Source organism: Lynx rufus, unplaced genomic scaffold (assembly GCF_022079265.1).
Source record: "Lynx rufus isolate CCGP_SWC_20201006 ecotype Redwood Valley unplaced genomic scaffold, mLynRuf1.p SCAF_5, whole genome shotgun sequence".
NCBI lineage: Eukaryota > Metazoa > Chordata > Mammalia > Carnivora > Felidae > Lynx > Lynx rufus.
Window position 1 is genome coordinate 78,302,926 of NW_025814867.1, and position 17,328 is coordinate 78,320,253.

General features: G+C 48.7%; 1 protein-coding gene and 1 long non-coding RNA gene across 7 annotated transcripts in view; one reads left to right on the forward strand and one right to left on the reverse strand.

Annotated features, from left to right (window-relative positions):
• Positions 1 to 9,101, forward strand: part of ST6GAL1 (ST6 beta-galactoside alpha-2,6-sialyltransferase 1) — a 120,917-nt gene extending 111,816 nt beyond the window's left edge. For all 6 annotated transcript variants that reach the window (XM_047099533.1, XM_047099531.1, XM_047099532.1 and 3 more), the window contains 3 exons: positions 2,374 to 2,472; positions 3,758 to 3,932; positions 6,199 to 9,101. In XM_047099533.1, coding sequence (XP_046955489.1) covers positions 2,374 to 2,472; positions 3,758 to 3,932; positions 6,199 to 6,440 — 516 coding nt within the window. In that variant the 3' untranslated portion in view covers positions 6,441 to 9,101. The remainder of the gene's footprint in view (positions 1 to 2,373; positions 2,473 to 3,757; positions 3,933 to 6,198) is intronic.
• LOC124526520 (uncharacterized) lies at positions 8,790 to 10,378 on the reverse strand. Its single transcript, XR_006965686.1, has 2 exons — positions 9,878 to 10,378; positions 8,790 to 9,360 (listed from the first exon to the last, which is right to left on the reverse strand). It is a non-coding gene; the product is annotated as an uncharacterized LOC124526520 (long non-coding RNA).
• Between the last annotated feature and the right edge of the window lie 6,950 nt (positions 10,379 to 17,328).

The following is a 17,328-nucleotide window of genomic DNA, read 5'->3' on the forward strand; positions in this document are numbered from 1 at the left end:
TTTCTTAGCATCTCTGTGTCTATTTCCTTATTTATAAGATGAGCATATTAATAATTACCTCCTGGGGTTCTTGCGAAGATGAACTGAGATACTGTATGAAAAGTACCTGGCTTGTAGTAAAACATCATTAAAGGGCATCCGCTGCTATCGTTGTTGTTCTCCTTTATCGTAAAGGAGAAGACTTTTGAGCAGCTCGCTTGGGATTTCTGAGGACAGTGAAGTCACAGATGGTGGCAAAGTCTTAGGGTGCCAGAACTTGGCTCCACCTGCATCCTGCTTCATATACTAAGAAGATTACTGGAGAGGGGCTGGAGACATCTTAAAAATTCCAGTTCTCTCTAATCCTCCTGAGTACCCATACATCACCTGGTGTCAGTACTCTGCATAGAAAGAAGCATGGCTCAGGAAAAGACTTATGCTCTCAATATACCTGCTGCTTTGAGGTGGAGAAGGATGGGAATAGGGAGTGAAGCAGTAGAATTCTGAAGACAAGTATAAAACAGCGGGAGGTTGGCCGCTGCTCTCTGGGCCTTCCTGCCACCAGCTTGTCGGGACACCTGCTCTGCCTTTGGACCACAGCACTAAATATCTGTGCCGGGACTTAACAATGTTCCTCACAGACCGAGGACTGCCCTTAAAGTCAGAAGATGTGGGTTCGGTTCCTAGTTCCTGTGGTCCTCAGCTGTGGAACTCAAGGCCAGTTGTCTCATCCTTGAACTTCACATCCCTGCCTCGCCCCCAGTGGCACATGCCCATTGCTTTTCTTTCCATGTTACCATTTTAGGAAATGACCCGAGGTCTGGAAGTCACCCTTAGCCCCCTTTCCTTCACTTTCAACACCCAACGAGTCTGCAGGTCTACAGCTGACAGTTGTAACTCTTTGTCGTCATTCCTTCTCCATCATTTCTTAGGCCACAGCAGCAGCTTCTGCCTGGTCTCCTTTCTCTGAAACTCCAGAGACTCCAGAACACTAGTCTGTTGAGATCCTTCTCACTTAAAAGACTTCACGGGTCCCATAATCTACTGAAGAAACCCTAAGCTCCCTGGCAGGACCCCTGCTTACGTTTTTCTAGTACCTTCCAGCTCTCCCTTTGTATCCTAGCTGCACTGGACAACCTGCAATTCCCAGACAAGCTCCTCACTGTACCAAGTAGAACTAAGTTTGTCTATAAGTGCCAGGAACACTCTTCCCACCCCTCAACACTAGGTTAACAAGATAAAAATGTATTTCTGTCTCATGTAAAAGAAGTCCAAGGGTAGACATTTCAGGGCTGCTATGATGTTCCAGTGTGTCAGGAACCCAGGCTCCTGCTACCTTGTGTATTTGCCCTTCAGTCCTGTGGCTTCAACTCCACAGTCCAAGATGACTGCTGAAGCTCCAGCCATCACATCTACTTTGGGCCAGCAGGAAAGAGGAATGAACAAGGAAAGGCATGCCTTTGCCTCTAAGGACACTTCCTGCAAGTCACACTTGCTCCCACACCCTCGGCCAGAATTTTATCACGTGGCCATGCTTAGCTGTAAGAGAAGCTGGGACATTTTTATTTCAGGTAGTCTTTATTTTAGATAGCCCTGTATTGAGGCAAGCAGAAATGTTTGTTTCCAAGGAAGAAAGAAGGGATGAATATTGGGTGATGCCCAGCAGTCTCTTTCACATAATCTCACATTTGGGGATTTGCACACATTGCTTTTTCTGTCTGGGACACCTTCCCTCTCCCTACACCCCCCTTCCCTGGCTTGGCCTGCTATTATTTGTCCCTTAACCACTCACTCACCTCATGGCCATACTCACCCTGGCCCCCTGTGACTGTCTGGGGACTCCTTGACACCCAGTGCAACTACATAATCCCCACCACTAATATTTCTTGTCTCAAAGATATGTTGAGGAAGTGGGGTTATATTCTTCAGGCTTCCAGGGCCTTCCTACCTTTGGGGGAGGTTTGGGGGCGACGAGATGGCTGAATGACCTCCAAGGCCAATGACAAGTTGGTGTTCCCTGGGTTGTACACAGACCACCCACCTTCCCATAGTCACTCTTGAGACACTGCAGTGACACTGATTAGTCTCCCCCTCGTGATGGTGAGTGGTCGAGGTGGGGAGGGATTATTGTGATTCTGGCTTTTATTGTCAAACAATTCTTGATTTGATTTCCGCCATTTGTTCGTCTCAGTTTCCACCTGGACAACATGTGCCCTAAAGGGTGAGTGTTGACAGCTGATCTCATATGTCATTGAAATTTAAGTGCTGCACCGAAACTTAGAAGCCTCATGGGCCCTGGGGCCTCAGGTGGTACTTGTGACCTGTCAGTTACTACCACAAGCAGAATGTTTACATGTCGACATCCAGGTGACAGTTTGCTGCTTCTTCTTGCAGTTGGTCACCACTGAAGGGCGCTTCCTCAAAGACAGTTTGTACAACGAGGGAATCCTAATTGTGTGGGACCCATCTGTTTACCATTCAGATATCCCAAAGGTAAGTGGGTATCCATGGGACGTAGGGATGAGTCTTCTGTTTGCCTGTAGATGTCCCTGAGTTCCTGGGTTTGAGAGTCATGGCTGACCTGGGCCATCCCTGAGGACTGGCTCTTTCAGTTTGAGGACAACACACTTCACCCAGAATAGCAGCACAGAAGTATTCCCGTCCTAGACCAGTGCCCTCCGTGCCCTGCCCCATGGTGCCGTGTTTTCATCTCTTAATTATGGTATGGATCAGGAGTAACAGGGCCCGAATTTCTCACTGGAGTGGGGTTGTGTTCATCTAATTCAAAAATGTTTTAATTTGTTTAATGTTTTTTATTTATTTTTGAGATAGAGAGAGACAGAGCATGAGCAGGGGAGAGGCAGAGAGAGAGGGAGACACAGAATCCGAAGCAGGCAGGCTCTGAGCTGAGCCAAAGTCGGATGCCCAACTGACTGAGCCACCCAGGTGCCCCTAATTCAGTTATTTCTGATGCAGATCAGCAGGAATAGACAATGGTTACTCTTACTCCTATGACAGAATCACCATGCTTGACCTACTTCCGGTCTCCAGAATTCTTCCATTTCACTCTCGTAACAACACAGGGAAGTAGGTAGAAGCGTGGTTATTTCCCTTTTGCAGGTGAGGAGACTGGACTGTGGAGAGGGGAAGTCGCCTGTCCCAGGGCTTGGTTTACTAAGCAGGGGGCACTCTTTCAGAAAGGCGACAGAAGTCTCGGGCCTGCTGGCTCCTCAGCCTCTCCAGATTGGCGCTCTTGCTGTTTGTCATGCACGTCGGTTGGCCTCTCCCTGATGTGGCTTCAGTGCCACAGGAGAATGGCTTTAGGGCAGAAGGACGGGGTGCTTGGGGACCCTCTGGGGACACTTGATTCTGGAGTCAGACCCGGCAGTTGCCGACAGGCTCTGGTGACCCCTGGTACCCTCACCACCTCAGCCTCTGCAGTGTGGCACTGATCTCCCTGAAAACAGAATTTGGCCAGGGTCAGGACAGGGACTTTGAACCCCCAGATGTGGCAAGCTGTGCCCCAGTTTTCGCCCCCTTAGAGGTGGGGTTAGACGGTGCCAAGGACCCCTTTGAGCTCTGGCAGCTTTCCCAGAGATTATGATCCTGAAGTCTGAGGCTGTTCCAGGGTCACCAGGCTCAGAATCCCCTGTGAGCATAGTCTATGTGCTGGGTCCCCTGTGCTATCAAGTGAGTGCTGTGATGTGGAGGAGTCTGGAATCTGCTCTGAGCCAAGGCACATCCCTCTCCTTGAGAAGACCATTTCCTTCTCTTTCAGTGGTACCAGAGCCCTGACTACAGCTTCTTTGAGAACTATAAGAGTTATCGCAAGCTTCATCCCGATCAGCCCTTTTACATCCTCAGGCCCCAGATGCCTTGGGAGCTGTGGGACATCATTCAAGAAGTCTCCCCGGAGGAGATTCAGCCCAACCCCCCATCCTCTGGAATGCTTGGTGAGTCCGCATCTGGGGAAGGACCTCTCATGTTTGTTTCTAGAAGCCGTTAGCGCTCTTCTGGGATCTCATTCGTTCATTCGTTTCTTTGCTCACCAAACAACTGCTAGGTTTTTGTTGTAGTTGTATACTGTGCCAAGTTCTAGCTAAGATCCAGAGATCGGAAGATAGAATCCTTCTCCATTAGGGTCTTTGGTGGTGGAGTTCAGTCAGGTGTCCAAGGCCAGGAGGGAGCAGCTGCCCGGTTGTGCCAGGAGGGAGCTTTGTGGAGGGGTGGCGTCAGCCCAGGCCTGGGCAAGGGGCAGATTTGGTGGTGGGGGCTGGGCAGGAAAGCAGAAGAGCAGGGCTGGGATTTGGAAGATGAGGCGAGGAAGGCACTTGCCTCAGGTATACAGTTTAAGGGAGCACCAAAAAATTTCAGTAACAAATAACATCAATACAGACTCTCTTCAAAACCACAACGAATGCAAGATTTGATGCTGAGTGAAATATCAAACATTTTAAATAAAAACAGGATCAGTAATAATGTTCTGCTGAGCCATATTGGCATCCGAGGAAAAATCGAGACTCAGTAATACTTTATTCTGGATTTCAAAAATTTGTTTAATCCAGTGAGTTGCCCCAGTTATGTTCCTGAAAGAGGAATGAGCTGTGAAGCTTTATTGGGTTTAGGCGTCATGAATGGAGCTGAGGGAGCTGGTGAGGGTGGGCTGAGGTCTGAGTCCAGACGGTCCTGAATGCTGGCTTCATACTTTCTTCTCGGATGCATGGAAGGGAAACTCTCCTCTGAGCCCCCGCAGGGGACCCCTTTCCCTGGGGATGGATGGACAGAAAGATGGATGGATGGTTGGATGGCTGGCCCCTGCCACCCCCCATTGCATGATTTGCCTGCTCTCCTTCTGGAATGCAAACCACCTCAGGGTGGGGACTGAGTTTGATGCATTCTTCTGGGTCTGGCATAGGATAGCCCTGTGGTAACTGTACCCTAAGTTAATGAACAAGTCAGCATTGAATGTCAGAGGCACTCCTTATAGAAAGGGATGGGGGCCATTTCAGTATCACACCTTCTTCGTACTTTTTTCTTCAACGTTTAGATGTGTGTGTGCATTTGGGGCTCTTCCAGGAGCCCTTTGGAGCAGGAATGGTTGGAAAAGCACTTTCCCGTTGCCACTGCCCTGCCTTTGCCCACGCAGTCCCCTGTACCACCAATCCCCCTTCGTGCCCATCCCTAGTGGCCCCTGCCGGGCCCCACACCTGTGCTTCCAGGAAGTTTGTGGAAGACCTCTCCCATAGGAAGTGCTTCCTCCCGTAATTTCTGGAAGCACTTTCGTTGTGCCTTCATCAGTTCGTTGCAGAGCTGTCTTTTTCCCCCGCATTAGACCAGAGGCAGCCAGAGAGGGCTTTCCCCATAGCTGATTCCTCTGGAACAAAGTTGCTGCTAAGCAGTTTACAGTTTTGCTATCAGTGAGAACTGCTTCATCACAAACGCTCCCTATATTTATGGCTGACAGAGGGGTCTGAGAGCCACCATCTTATTGTATCCTAGCAACAGCCTGTGTGGTAGGAGGAGTGGGCGGATCACCCCTTGGGGCAGATGGCGAGGGACGTGTCCTGCAGGCGATGCCTGAGCCAGGTGGGGACAGGAGGGTGGTAGCAGGAGTCTCCAGCCTCTTGTTGGCACAGTGTTCTGGAAGCACCGGCCTGGCCACACCGCTTCGGCTGCATCTCCTGCCCAAAGGAGCAGAGCCCAGCGATACAGACCGTGTGTGCTCCTGTTCCCACTGCCCTCCTCCCGGCCCGGGGGAAGGTCCGTCTCCCTAAGCACTGTAAGAAGCAACTTCTCCTAATCAGCACCATCCACCAGGCTCCTGTGGGATGTAAAAGTGCTAGAAAGTACTATCTATGTGTGATGGTCCCGTCACCTCAGTCATCTTGTCCTCTCTCTGCATATAGCTCATTCGCCCCGGTAAGTTCGGTGACCGGTGGAGTGCTTCAGTCCTCTAATGCTTAGGGGGGGAACCTGTCACATACCAGCCTCTGACCTAGGTGCCAGGGATACAAAGGCACACAGGACACAACATCCCGAGGAACAGCTTGCGGGATTGGCCTACTGGCAGAGCTCAGGTTGGGAATCACAGCAATAAACAGAAACCCTGGATAGACATCTCCCCAGATTTGGGTCCCTGAGCTGCCGGGCTCATGGGGCACGAGCTCAGGATGCTGGGGTGGGTCGCTGGGCAGGACTTACCTCCGCTCCCCTTTTCAGGCATCATCATCATGATGACGCTGTGTGACCAGGTGGATATTTATGAGTTCCTCCCGTCCAAGCGCAAGACTGATGTGTGTTACTACTACCAGAAGTTCTTTGACAGCGCCTGCACGATGGGCGCCTACCACCCCCTACTCTTTGAGAAGAATCTGGTGAAACACCTCAACCAGGGCACAGACGAGGACATTTACCTGCTTGGGAAAGCTACGCTGCCTGGCTTCCGGAGAATTCGCTGCTGAGCGTGGTCTTCCTGGTCAGGTCCCCTCACCCTTCTCCACCGAGCGTGGGCAGATCACATTCCCGAACAATCACAGCCTGCACCGTGGGCCTTCTGTCAGCAAGAGCCTCGGGCTGCAGGAGTCCCAAGAGCAAGCATCCAGGTCCAGCCTGCCCCGTAGCTGCAGAGGTGTGTGTGTGACCCCCAGAGCCTCCTGCCACACACATGTGCACACACACCTAGCGTTCTTCCCACCACAGGCAAATGCGGGATCCACCTTTCTCCCCAGGGCTGCCAAAGCTGGGCTGTTTTCCCCACGGGAGTGGCGTTATTCTCACAAACCAGCACTCTCTGTTGCTTGAAATCTGCTCCTAGATACTCATTTCGTGTTTTAAAGCAATTCTCCTAAATGATGATTTTCCCTGGTATAAATAAGGTGGCTCTGGGGACCAGTAGGTGGTAGGGAGCGTAGGAGACATCCTCGATTCCTCTAGAACAAAGCTGCTGCCAAGCTCCATGCCCTCGGGAGAGGTGGCATTCCTGTCGCTCTAGCTGGTTTGGCGGGTCCTTAACCTGGGTGCTTGTGGGCAAAGGGTCTTGCCGAACGCACATCCTCTCCACAGGGCGATGAGAGGCACAGAAGGGCACAGGCTCCATCCTCCAGCTGCTTGCGAGCTCGGGAGGGGCCGCACACTTGCTCTGTCTGCCGGTCGGAGAGGGCTTCTCTGAGCTGGGCTGTGGAGGAGATTTTAGAGGAAGAGGAGAAACAGGCCAAGCAGGCGCTTGACTCATTTGAGTTGCGTTTTCCTTTCTGCCTTTATTGCCCACATTTATTCTCTAAGGTCTGCCTGAACTTAGGGGCTCAGATGATTTTTTGAGGAACCCCCCCACAACCCGTCTGAGGCAGGGAGTGCAGCCCCCTGGCAGACACCAGGCAAGCCAGATGCCAAAAACCTGATTTGTCCATGCTCAGCCTGGCCTGACCCTACCCTGCAGTGGGATTTGCACACCGCGCCCACTGCTTCCTTAACGCCCACCCCGCCCCACCCCTGACTGCCATCTTGTTTTCCCCTTTAAAGCAGTGGGTTTTTTTTTTTCTCTCTCGCTCAAATTATTTTTCAACATTTTCTGCTTTACAACAGTATCCTGATCTGATGATTTCTTTGACCTTCCCGGGCCTTTTGCGGGATGTCTCTCAGGGAGTGGGGATGTGGTTCCCTAGCATTTAAAGTTGCTCTCGGAAGTCAGAACCTTAGAGATCATAACCGATTCTCACAAGGTTTATCAGACAGCCATGCCCTCTGGCCCTCCAGCAACGGTGCAGCGTCAGAGTCTCCAGACAGAGGCCCTCGCACCCTGGTCTGCCAACAGGCTTCCTGGGTAGTTGTGCTACCCCATTCCCTGGTGGAGAAGCATACTGGGCTAGGCCAGCCCTGCCGTGTGGAGAAGGCAGAGCGCTCGCTCAGGGTCACAAAGTAATGCTGTAGAGCCAGGGTTCCTAGACCCGGGCGTTTGGACTCCTGGCCTCATGTGCTCAAGGGCCCCTCAAGCTTGAGCTCTAGATCAGCTGTCTGGGAGCTGGAGCTGGCTCACTTGCTGCCAAACCCTTGGTTGATAGAAGAGTAGAAGGACCCCAGAGGAAGAAGCCCCGGGTTTTCAAATTGATGCTCCCCCCGCCCCGTTTACCAGCCATACCACCATTGGTGAATTCTCTCTGAGACTCTGTTTCCACGTCTTTAAAATGGGGGGGTGATGAGCCTACCTCACAGGGCTGTTCTAAGGGTTACATGAAACACCTATCCTGGTTCTGTCCTAGGAGGTTCCCCGCGCATGGTGGCTTCCTCCCTCCCTCCCTTCCTTCCTTTTCTAAGGACCTGCTGTGTGCTCACACCTGGGCAAGACCTTACTTTGAGGGAGGCCGGAGAGGGGTCCTATCATCAGGGAATTAACTCTCTTATTGGGACATCTGCCTGGAATGCCCAGGAAACCATCTGAGGCAGTGGAACGTGCAGAGGGTGTCCCCCCCCGCCCCCCCCCCCCGCCTCCTTCTCCTCCTCCCCCTCCTCTTCCTCCCTGCTTGCAGTTCTGACCTCTCTGCTTGGGGATAGGCAGCGCACTTGGGCCGCTTCTTGCTGTGTGGGGAGTCTTTCCCCTCTCCGGGCCCCCGGGCCCAGGCCCATAAAACATTGCTTTATGTTCCGATTTGACGTGCTTGCTGCAATCTCTGAATCACAAACAGTGAGAGGCAGGTGGCATTCCATCAGCAGGAGGTAGGTGTTGGTGTGGACAATGAGACTACACTGGGTAGATGCTAGCTTTAATTGTTATTATTCATCTAAGGGATCAAATTAATTTAATTCTGTGTTGTCTATGGAAACTAGTAAACTGCAGATAAGATAGGGGTATTATTGTTGGTCTGGTGAGATGTTTAATGTTTGCGACAGATAATTTAGAAATGGTGACTGCACGCTGCGTTTGGAAAGTCCCCGTCTTGAGGGGGTCGCGTCTTCGTCAGTAGCCATCGCTCCATCTTATATCCTGAGGTCCCCTGGCTCTTCAATCGCAGAAACTGTTCACGTTGGTCTGGAGACCTCGATCTCAGAAGTGTCTGCACCGTGCCTGATCCGATCATGAATTATCCAAAGATGATGTAAAATTTTAAAATAAACGTGTTTTTCAAAAAGTTTATCCCTCTCTCCTTACTTGCTAAGGGAACGAACTGCTGGTGGTCAACTTTTATCTCCAAGGAAGACACAGCTGGAGTCTCGGAGCCCTGAATCCTTTCCCACTAGCTCCTCTCCACTCCCCCGGGAAGAAGGATGCTCACCTACGTAGCAAACAGCATCTTTGAGATATTGACCGATTGTTGTTGTTGTTTTCCTTTTGCTCTTGCTTGGGTTCATGTGACTAAGTCGTTTGTCCAGCACCTCAGGGAAAGGATGCTGTAGGACAGGAAGCAGGATGGAAGGAAGGTCTTTACCTTGGTTTCCAAAATCCTAAAACCCTTAAGGGACTGAGGTCCCAAGAGGATAGCCAAAATGTTTGGACAAAAAATCTCAGAAGCAGGAATAAGGAGAGAGGAGAATTCCTTTTCTCTGTGAACTGTGCCCCTCCCGTTAGGGATTGAATATGTCCCCCCTAAACCACACGACACTATACTGTAGTCTATTAAGGGTGCAGCAGCACTGTGTCTGCAAAAACTGTTTGATCAAAAAATATTTTATTGTGGGACACCTGGGTGGCTCAGTCAGTTGAGCGTACCACTTTGGCTCAGCTCATGATCTCTAGGTTCCTGAGTTCGAGCCCCATATTAGACTCCCTGCTGTCAGCGCAGAGCCCCCACTGGACCCTCTGTCTCCCTTCCTCTGCCACCGCCCCCCCCACCACCATTTGCACTCTCTCAAAAATAAACATTAAAAAATATATGTTATTGCTAAAAAATGTGAGGCATCCTCTGACCTTTCAGGGAGTCCTAAGTGGAGGGTCTTGCCTGGGTGTTGCTGGCTTCTGCCTGCTCGGGGTGCTGGTGGCTAAAGGCTGGGGTGGCTGTGCCCGTTTCTGAAAATACGACAGCTGTGAAGTTTGCCACACCGATTGACTCTTCCTTTCACAGACGATTCCTCTGTAGCATGCAATCCTGTTTGACACCTTTTACCCACAGTAGAACTTCTTTCAGATTTGGGGTCAGTCCTCTCAAACCTTGCCGCTGCTTTATCACCGAAGCGTATGAGGTTGTCAATCCTTTGTTGTCATTTCGACGGTCTTCCCAGCGTCTTCACCGGGAGTAGAGTCCATCTCAAGAAACCGCTTTCTTTGCTCGTGCATGAGAAGCAACTCTTCATCCATTCAAGTGTTATCATGAGATTGCAGCAGTTCAAATGTAATAATAGTGAACAAGTTTGAAATATTGCGAGAATTGCCAAAATGTGACACAGAAACAGGAAGTGAGCAAATGCTGTTGGAAAAATAGCACCGACAGACTTGCCTGACGCAGGGTTGCCACAGACCTTCAAAAAAAAAAAATTGTTTTTTAATGCAGTGTCCACGCAGTGCAGTAAAGCAAAGTACAACAAAACAAGCGATGCCCGTATGTACTTCGGACCCCAGCACCCAATGCCTTCGTGTTGTACGTTCCCTGGAACTCCGATGTAATGCCCTATCAACAAAGATTGGGTTTCTGTCTGGATCCCAGTAGAAAGGGAGCTCAAAATAGAAGTGACAGTCAGTTTGGGAACGGAGATTTGTGCTTGCCGCATTTTACAGTGGCCCTCATTCTCTGTAAGGTCCTCTTAGCTGGTGAGCTGGGAGGGCGGGGACCCGCTATCTGGGCCTGGAAGGGAACTTCTGCAATACCTCAGGCTGCCTCCCTCACCCCCCACACCTATTCCTAGCTCCCAGGCCTCCTGTGTGGCCTTGGTTTCCTCTTCTCCTGTGACCCTCGGGGCAGCCTTCCTGGCTGTGATGTGATGTGACAGGGAGTGCACTAATGCTCCAGGGTCACTTTCCACTTTTTCAACCCATAAAATTCATCCCTGTGAGCTGGGATCATGGCATCAGCTGCAAGAGAGAGGAAAAGACCTTCCTGGTGCCTACAGAATCCCACCACCTCATGCATTTATGCCACCATCCAGTCCCTCCTCAGGATTGACTAGGAAACAAGCTGATAATGGGAAGAGGAATTCTGTTCAGCCCAGTGAGTCCCCAGGAAACACCTACTGTGAATGGCACTGGGAGACAGTGATGAATAGTCACAGCGCCTGTCCTCCAAGAATTTGAGGCCTGGGAGAATGGGCCGGCCCCGCCTGTGAGCAGTGTCATGGTCACGTGAGAGACGAGTGGTGCCATTTCCTGGAGAACTAAACCTAGGTAGTACACTTATGTTGTTCGGCACGCATTTGTGACGGCATAGAAGGAAAACACCATGCAAATGCCAAAATGGGGAAGTAGGATCATACAAGGAGAAGTACAATAATGAAGTTATAGAAAATAAGATTGATTTTGACAGGAATTGGGGTAGTCTTTATCTCTAAAAAAATGTTAAAGTTTATTTATTTTGAGAGAGGTGGGGGGATGGACAGAGAGAGAGAGAGAGAATCCCAAACAGGCTCCGTGCTATCAGCACAGAACCTGATGCAAGGCTTGAACTCACGAACTGTGAGATCATGACCCAAGCCAAAACCAAGAGTTGGACGTTTAGCCAGCTAAGCCACCAGGCATCCCGGATTTAGGTAGTCTTAATGGGTGACAGTCTTAAGGGATGGACAAGATTCTCTTTTTACTTTAAATGCTTTTTCTGAGTATAAAAGTAGTACAGGGGTGCCTGGGTGGCTTAGTCAGTTAAGTGTCTGAATCTTGATTTTGGCTCAGGTCATGATCTCACAGTTCGTGGGTTCGAGCCCCACGTCGGGCTCTGTGCTGACGGTTCAGAGTCTGGAGCCTGCTTTGGATTCTGTGTCTCCCTCTCTCTGTGCCCCTCCCCGTGCATACTCTGTATCTCTCTCTCTCTCTCTCAAAAATAAATAATAAAGATCAAAAAAATAAAAAATAAATAAATAAAAGTACATATTCGCTGTCAAAAGCACAAAACCATAAAGGGAAAAAGTCATCTGCATTCTTTCATCCAAAGATAATCCCTGCTAGTAATTCCCAGTTGTGTTTTAAAATACTATATATGTACACACATACAAAATACCACACACACACACACACACCCCTCACTTTTTTTTTTTAATTTAAAAAGACATCATAAAAGTGTCTCCAAATCAGTAAGGATCTCTTTGTAATTATGCCTTGTAATGGTTGCATGATATGCTATTATAAAAATGTGTTATAATTTATACAATTTTCTTTAGAATTGGACATGTAGTTTCTTTGCACTTGTTCCCCCCCACCCCAAATACCTGCACATATAAGCATATGTCATCATCTCTGACTGCATTTGGAGGTGGCAGGTGGGTAGGATAGGTAGTCTTTTCCTCTCAGGAATTGTGGCTGGAAGAATCTTAGAGGAAAGTGCCGGAATAGTCTTAGAAAATCAGAAAAGGGAACAAACCAAAGGAAGCACTCTAAGATTGCCAGAAACTTTGTGACATTTTCTGGTTTATTATTTTGTTATTCCTTTTTGTCTTCTCCATAGAAATTAGTGAAAGCCTGGAAACGGAAGAGTGCGTATTAGTTACATTAGTTTACCTAACAAATGGCCAGCCGCTCAAACCACAGTAAACGTATTCACACAGCGTCTGTGAGTCAGTTGGGGAGTAGGTTAGCTAGGTGCTTCTGGCTTGGGATCTCTCACAGATTGTGGTCAAGATGGCAGCCGGGGCTGCAGGCATCTGAGGGCTTCACTGGGAGCTGGTTGGTCTCCTCCCAAGACGGTTCTCTTACATGGCTCTGAGGTCCGGGGTGGTGCCACTGGCTGGGCTCTGTGGTCAGAGGGAGCCACTAGCTGGGCTCTGCAATCACTTCTGGTTGGGTAAGGTCTCAGGCCGTGTTCCCCGGCGGGCTGGTGTCACTGGACTCTGTGATTGGGCAGGGCTATAGGCTGGACTCCACAATCTCTCCTGGTTGGTTGCCATATCAGGCTGTGCTCTCAGACGGTTCCGCTGGCCTTACTCTGTGTTCAGGAAGACTCTGGAGAGGGCCTCAGCTTGTGCTTTGTGATCAGTCAGGGCTGTAGGCTGATTTTTATGCTCTGGCAGGCTGCTGGCTGTGCTCCACTGGTACTGTGAAGGGAGGAAATATGGCTGGTGGGGAGCAATTAGGATTTGGAAGCTTTGAGTGTATTTTGCATGTGGTAGGGTTAAGGTCAGTAAGGCAGACTGTAGTAGCCAGGCTTCAAAATGACCCCCAATGACCCTCACTGCCTGGTATTCATGTCCTTAGGTAAGGACATACCTTCCCCCACTGAATAGTGCCAATCTGTGTTACCAATAGGATACTGAGGAAATGACAGTGTGTTGCCTCTGGGGTTAGGGCACAAAGACATTGCAGCTTCCACCTTGCTCTCATTTGGATCACTTGCTCTAGGTGAAGCCAACCACCAAATCATGAGGACACCCCGGCAGTCCTGTGGAAAAGTCCTGAGAACTGAGGCTTCTTGTCAACAGCCAACAGAAACTTGCCAGCGGTGTAGAAGCAAGGTTTCTGGCCAGGTTCTGTGGTCGGAAGAGGCCTCCAGCTGTATTCTGCAGTTGGGTGGAGCTAGAGGCTGTTCTGCGGTCAGGCAGAGCTCCTGTCTGGGTTCCTTCATCAGGTTGGGCTGCAGGCTATGCTTTGCGACTGAGTCCAGTCACCCTCTGGGCTTCCTGCCTGCGCCAGGCCACAGGTTGTGCTCAGCAGTCAGGCAGGGCCACAGGCTGGGGTCTTCTGCTGGGCGTGGTTATAGGCTGGGCTCCACGGTTTGGCAGGACCACAGGCTGAGCTCTGAGCCTGACTAGGGTCACTGTTCAGGCTCCCTGGTTATGCAGAGTCAGAAGCTATGCTTAACCGTTGGACAGGGTGGCTGGCTCGGCTCCCGGCCCAATCAGGGTTGAAGGATGAGCTCCACAGTTGCCCTAGTTTGTTGGCAAGGTCTCCTGGACAGGTGGGACTGGAGCCTGTGCTCAGCAGGTGGGTGGGGCTGCACATTTGTTTTCCTGCTCCAGCAGAGCAGAACAGGCTCCCCAGTCTACATGGCCCCTTGACTGGGACTCAAATTGGGCAGAAGTGCCAACGGAGCTCCCTGGCCAAACAGGGCCACCAGCTCGGTTCTGCAGATAGATGGGCAGAGCCACCGGCTGGAATCTCTGTTTGAGTGCTGCTGCATGCAGAAATGAGATCCACCAAGATCTGAGCACTGGTTGTGGTAGGCTCTGTCCCCTTCTTCAGCCCAGCAGATTCCCCCAGTGATCCCCTTGAAGTGAAACCCAAATGCCCCTCCTTCCGCCCCCCCCCCCCCCCCGCCCCAGGAAGCATCCCACAGTGCTGGGGGAGCTGGATGTCTACCTTGGGCTCTCTTTTCCCACTGGAGAAACCAGAGTCTCAGGGGCACCCACTCTGTAGCACTGTCTAAGTGGGGGAAAGGGCAATGCATTTACAGTGAAGGGTAAGGCTCTTCTTGTGGTCCTTTTTGGTCTCTGTGGCCCCAGGGAGTGCTTCAGCCTCCCCTCTGGGTTGTGGGATTTTCACAATAGTGTTTTGTCTACGGATAGTTCTAGTTCGTCTTCTTGTGAGGGGAGCTGAAGTAAGGAATGACCTGTGCCCCCATTTTGATGACATCACCCCATGTATCTTTTCAAGTATTTACCAGATATTTGTGTATCTTTTTGGAGACATACCTATTCAGATCTTTTGCTCATTTAAAAAAAAATGGGTTAATTTGTCTTTTAATTTTTTTAGAGTTTTTCAACGTTTATTTATTTATTTTGAGAAAGAGAGAGCACATGTGCCCGCACAAGTGAGCAGGGGAGAGGCAGAGAGAGGGAGAGACAGAGAGAATCCCAAGCAGGCTCTGAGCTGTCAGCACAGAGCCCAGTGCAGGGCTCCATCTCATGAACCATGAGATTATGACCTGAACTGAAATCCAGGATCAGACTCCTAAGTCTTAACCTGGGTGACTGGGCCACCCAGGCACCCCATAATTTGTCTTTTTATTTTTGGATTTTTTTAGAGTTCTTTATAAGTCAGTTGTCAGATATATGATTTGCCAGTATTTCTCCCATTCTGTGGGCTACCTTTCACTTCCTTAATGGTATCATTTAAAGCATTTAAAGCATTAAAGCATGTTTCTATGAAGTTTATTTTTCTTTTGTTGCTTGTGTTTTTGGCATTGTATCTAATAAAACTTTGCCTAACCCAAGGTCATTAAGATTTATTTCTCTTTTCTTCTAAGAGTTTTATGCCTTTAGCTCTCATATTTAGGTCTATGATCTATTTTGAATTAGTTTTGGGCTAGCTATAAGGCAAGGAGTCCAACTTCATCTTTTTTTTTTTTTTTTTTTTTTTTTGGTATGTAGATATTCAGTTACCCCAATGCTGTTTGTTAAAAAGATCTGATATACTCACGACCATCCTTTTGCTTATAAGCTTTTTTGGGTCTCATTTGGTTTTAGGTGTGTTTCTTAAAAACAACATATTACTAGATTTTGTTTTCCAACTCAGAATGTTAGTTAGCCTTTAACAGGAATATTTTAACTTAATTTAAATTCATCTTAATGAACCATCATAATTGTTATCTTTTTATTTTAATTTTATTTTTATTTTCATTGAGAGAGAGTGTAAGCAAGGGAGAAGGGTAGAGGGAGAAAGACAGAGAGTCTTTGGAGCTCAGTCCCACGACCCTGGGATCATTACCTGAGCCAAAACCAAGAGTCGACTGAGCCACCCAGGCACCCCCATAATTGTTATCTTTAACTGTCGCCTTCTTTCATTCTGGTTTTATACTTCGTTACTTACTGTTTCTTTTATTTTCTCCTTTTATTATATGGGCTTCTCATTTTGTCATTTTCAGAGCTTTGTATAATATACACTCTATATAGTGTACTATATATCTTATATTTCATTCTAACTTAAAGTTCTACCAAAGCACTTTAATTCATATTTCACTCCTTGTCAGAGTCAGAAATGAAATGATATCTTATATTTCTGTATGAACAAGATAAGATTATTCTCTATTCCTTATCCTTAATCTTTGTTAATATTAAGATTTTAGATTCAGAATATGACTGTGGTTTGGAGAATTATTTTTGATGATATCATTCAGTTTTATAACCAGAGTTACAGTGTATTTCAAGGAAGATTTCTATTTTAAATTGATTACTTACTCAGCAACAATCATTTTATATGCTGCGACATCCCCCAAATTTTTTTTAATGTTTATTTTTGAGACAGAGAGAGACAGAGCATGTGCAAGGGAGGGGCAGAGAGAGAGGGACACACAGACTCTGGAGCAGGCTCCAGGCTCCAAGCTGTCAGCACACAGCCTGACGCGGGGCTCAAACTCACAAGCCGTGAGATCATGACCTGAGCTGAAGTCGGACGCTCAACTGGCTGAGCCACCCGGGCTCCCCTGTAACATCCCCAATCTTAATGCTCTTAATTTGTTCCATTTATCATTCTGGTGTACATCTTCAAAAAATTGTTTCAAGGATACACAGGTACTTACATATCTGAAAATTTCTTTCTGTTTTCATGAGAAACAATTTGCCTGGGTATAAAATCCTAGGAATAAAAATGTTTTCTTTCAAAAACTGCACAATGGAATCATATTCCTATCTGGTTGTAAGGTTCAAAAGTTAGTATAGAAGGCAAAAAGCACACATAGTCAAAATTTCTCCCGAAAAATTCCTTCAAGTGCCCTAACCCCAGATCTGGACCCTCGAAAACTCAAAAGCCCAAGATGATCTTCTAGATGTTTCTCCTCTCCCTAAAGCAGTGAAAGCCCAACATCTGCTAGCCCAACATAATTTTGAAAGTGGACTCTTGCTAGGCAAATCATGAATTATTTTATGTGGTTATACAGATTGCTCCCAAAAGCCCAGTCCTGGGGCAGGGGGTGGAGGGGTGGGGTGGGGGAGGAGTCTCTCTTTCTAGGCTCATCAAGCTTGGCTCAGGTTCAAAGGGTCACAACAGGAGGGGAAGGGGACGCTGATTGTCCCATAGCTCTGTTGTGGAATTAGGAAGAGAGGACTGTGGTGAAAGCAGGCAAAAACTCTAGAAGTTCAGATTCCCTGAAATATCCGGGAAATTGAAAACTCAGTGTGGTGCGAGCAGTCTGTAGCTCCAACAACACGGAATATAGTAGTGAGGAGAGGTGGCAAGAATGGCGGGTGCCTGGCGCTGGTGTTCATAGAAGAAAAAAGAAGGGAGGAAAGTGATGGCTGTCATGAAGACAGGTCCACTATTTGGGTTGAGATTTGAAGGGGCTGGAGCTT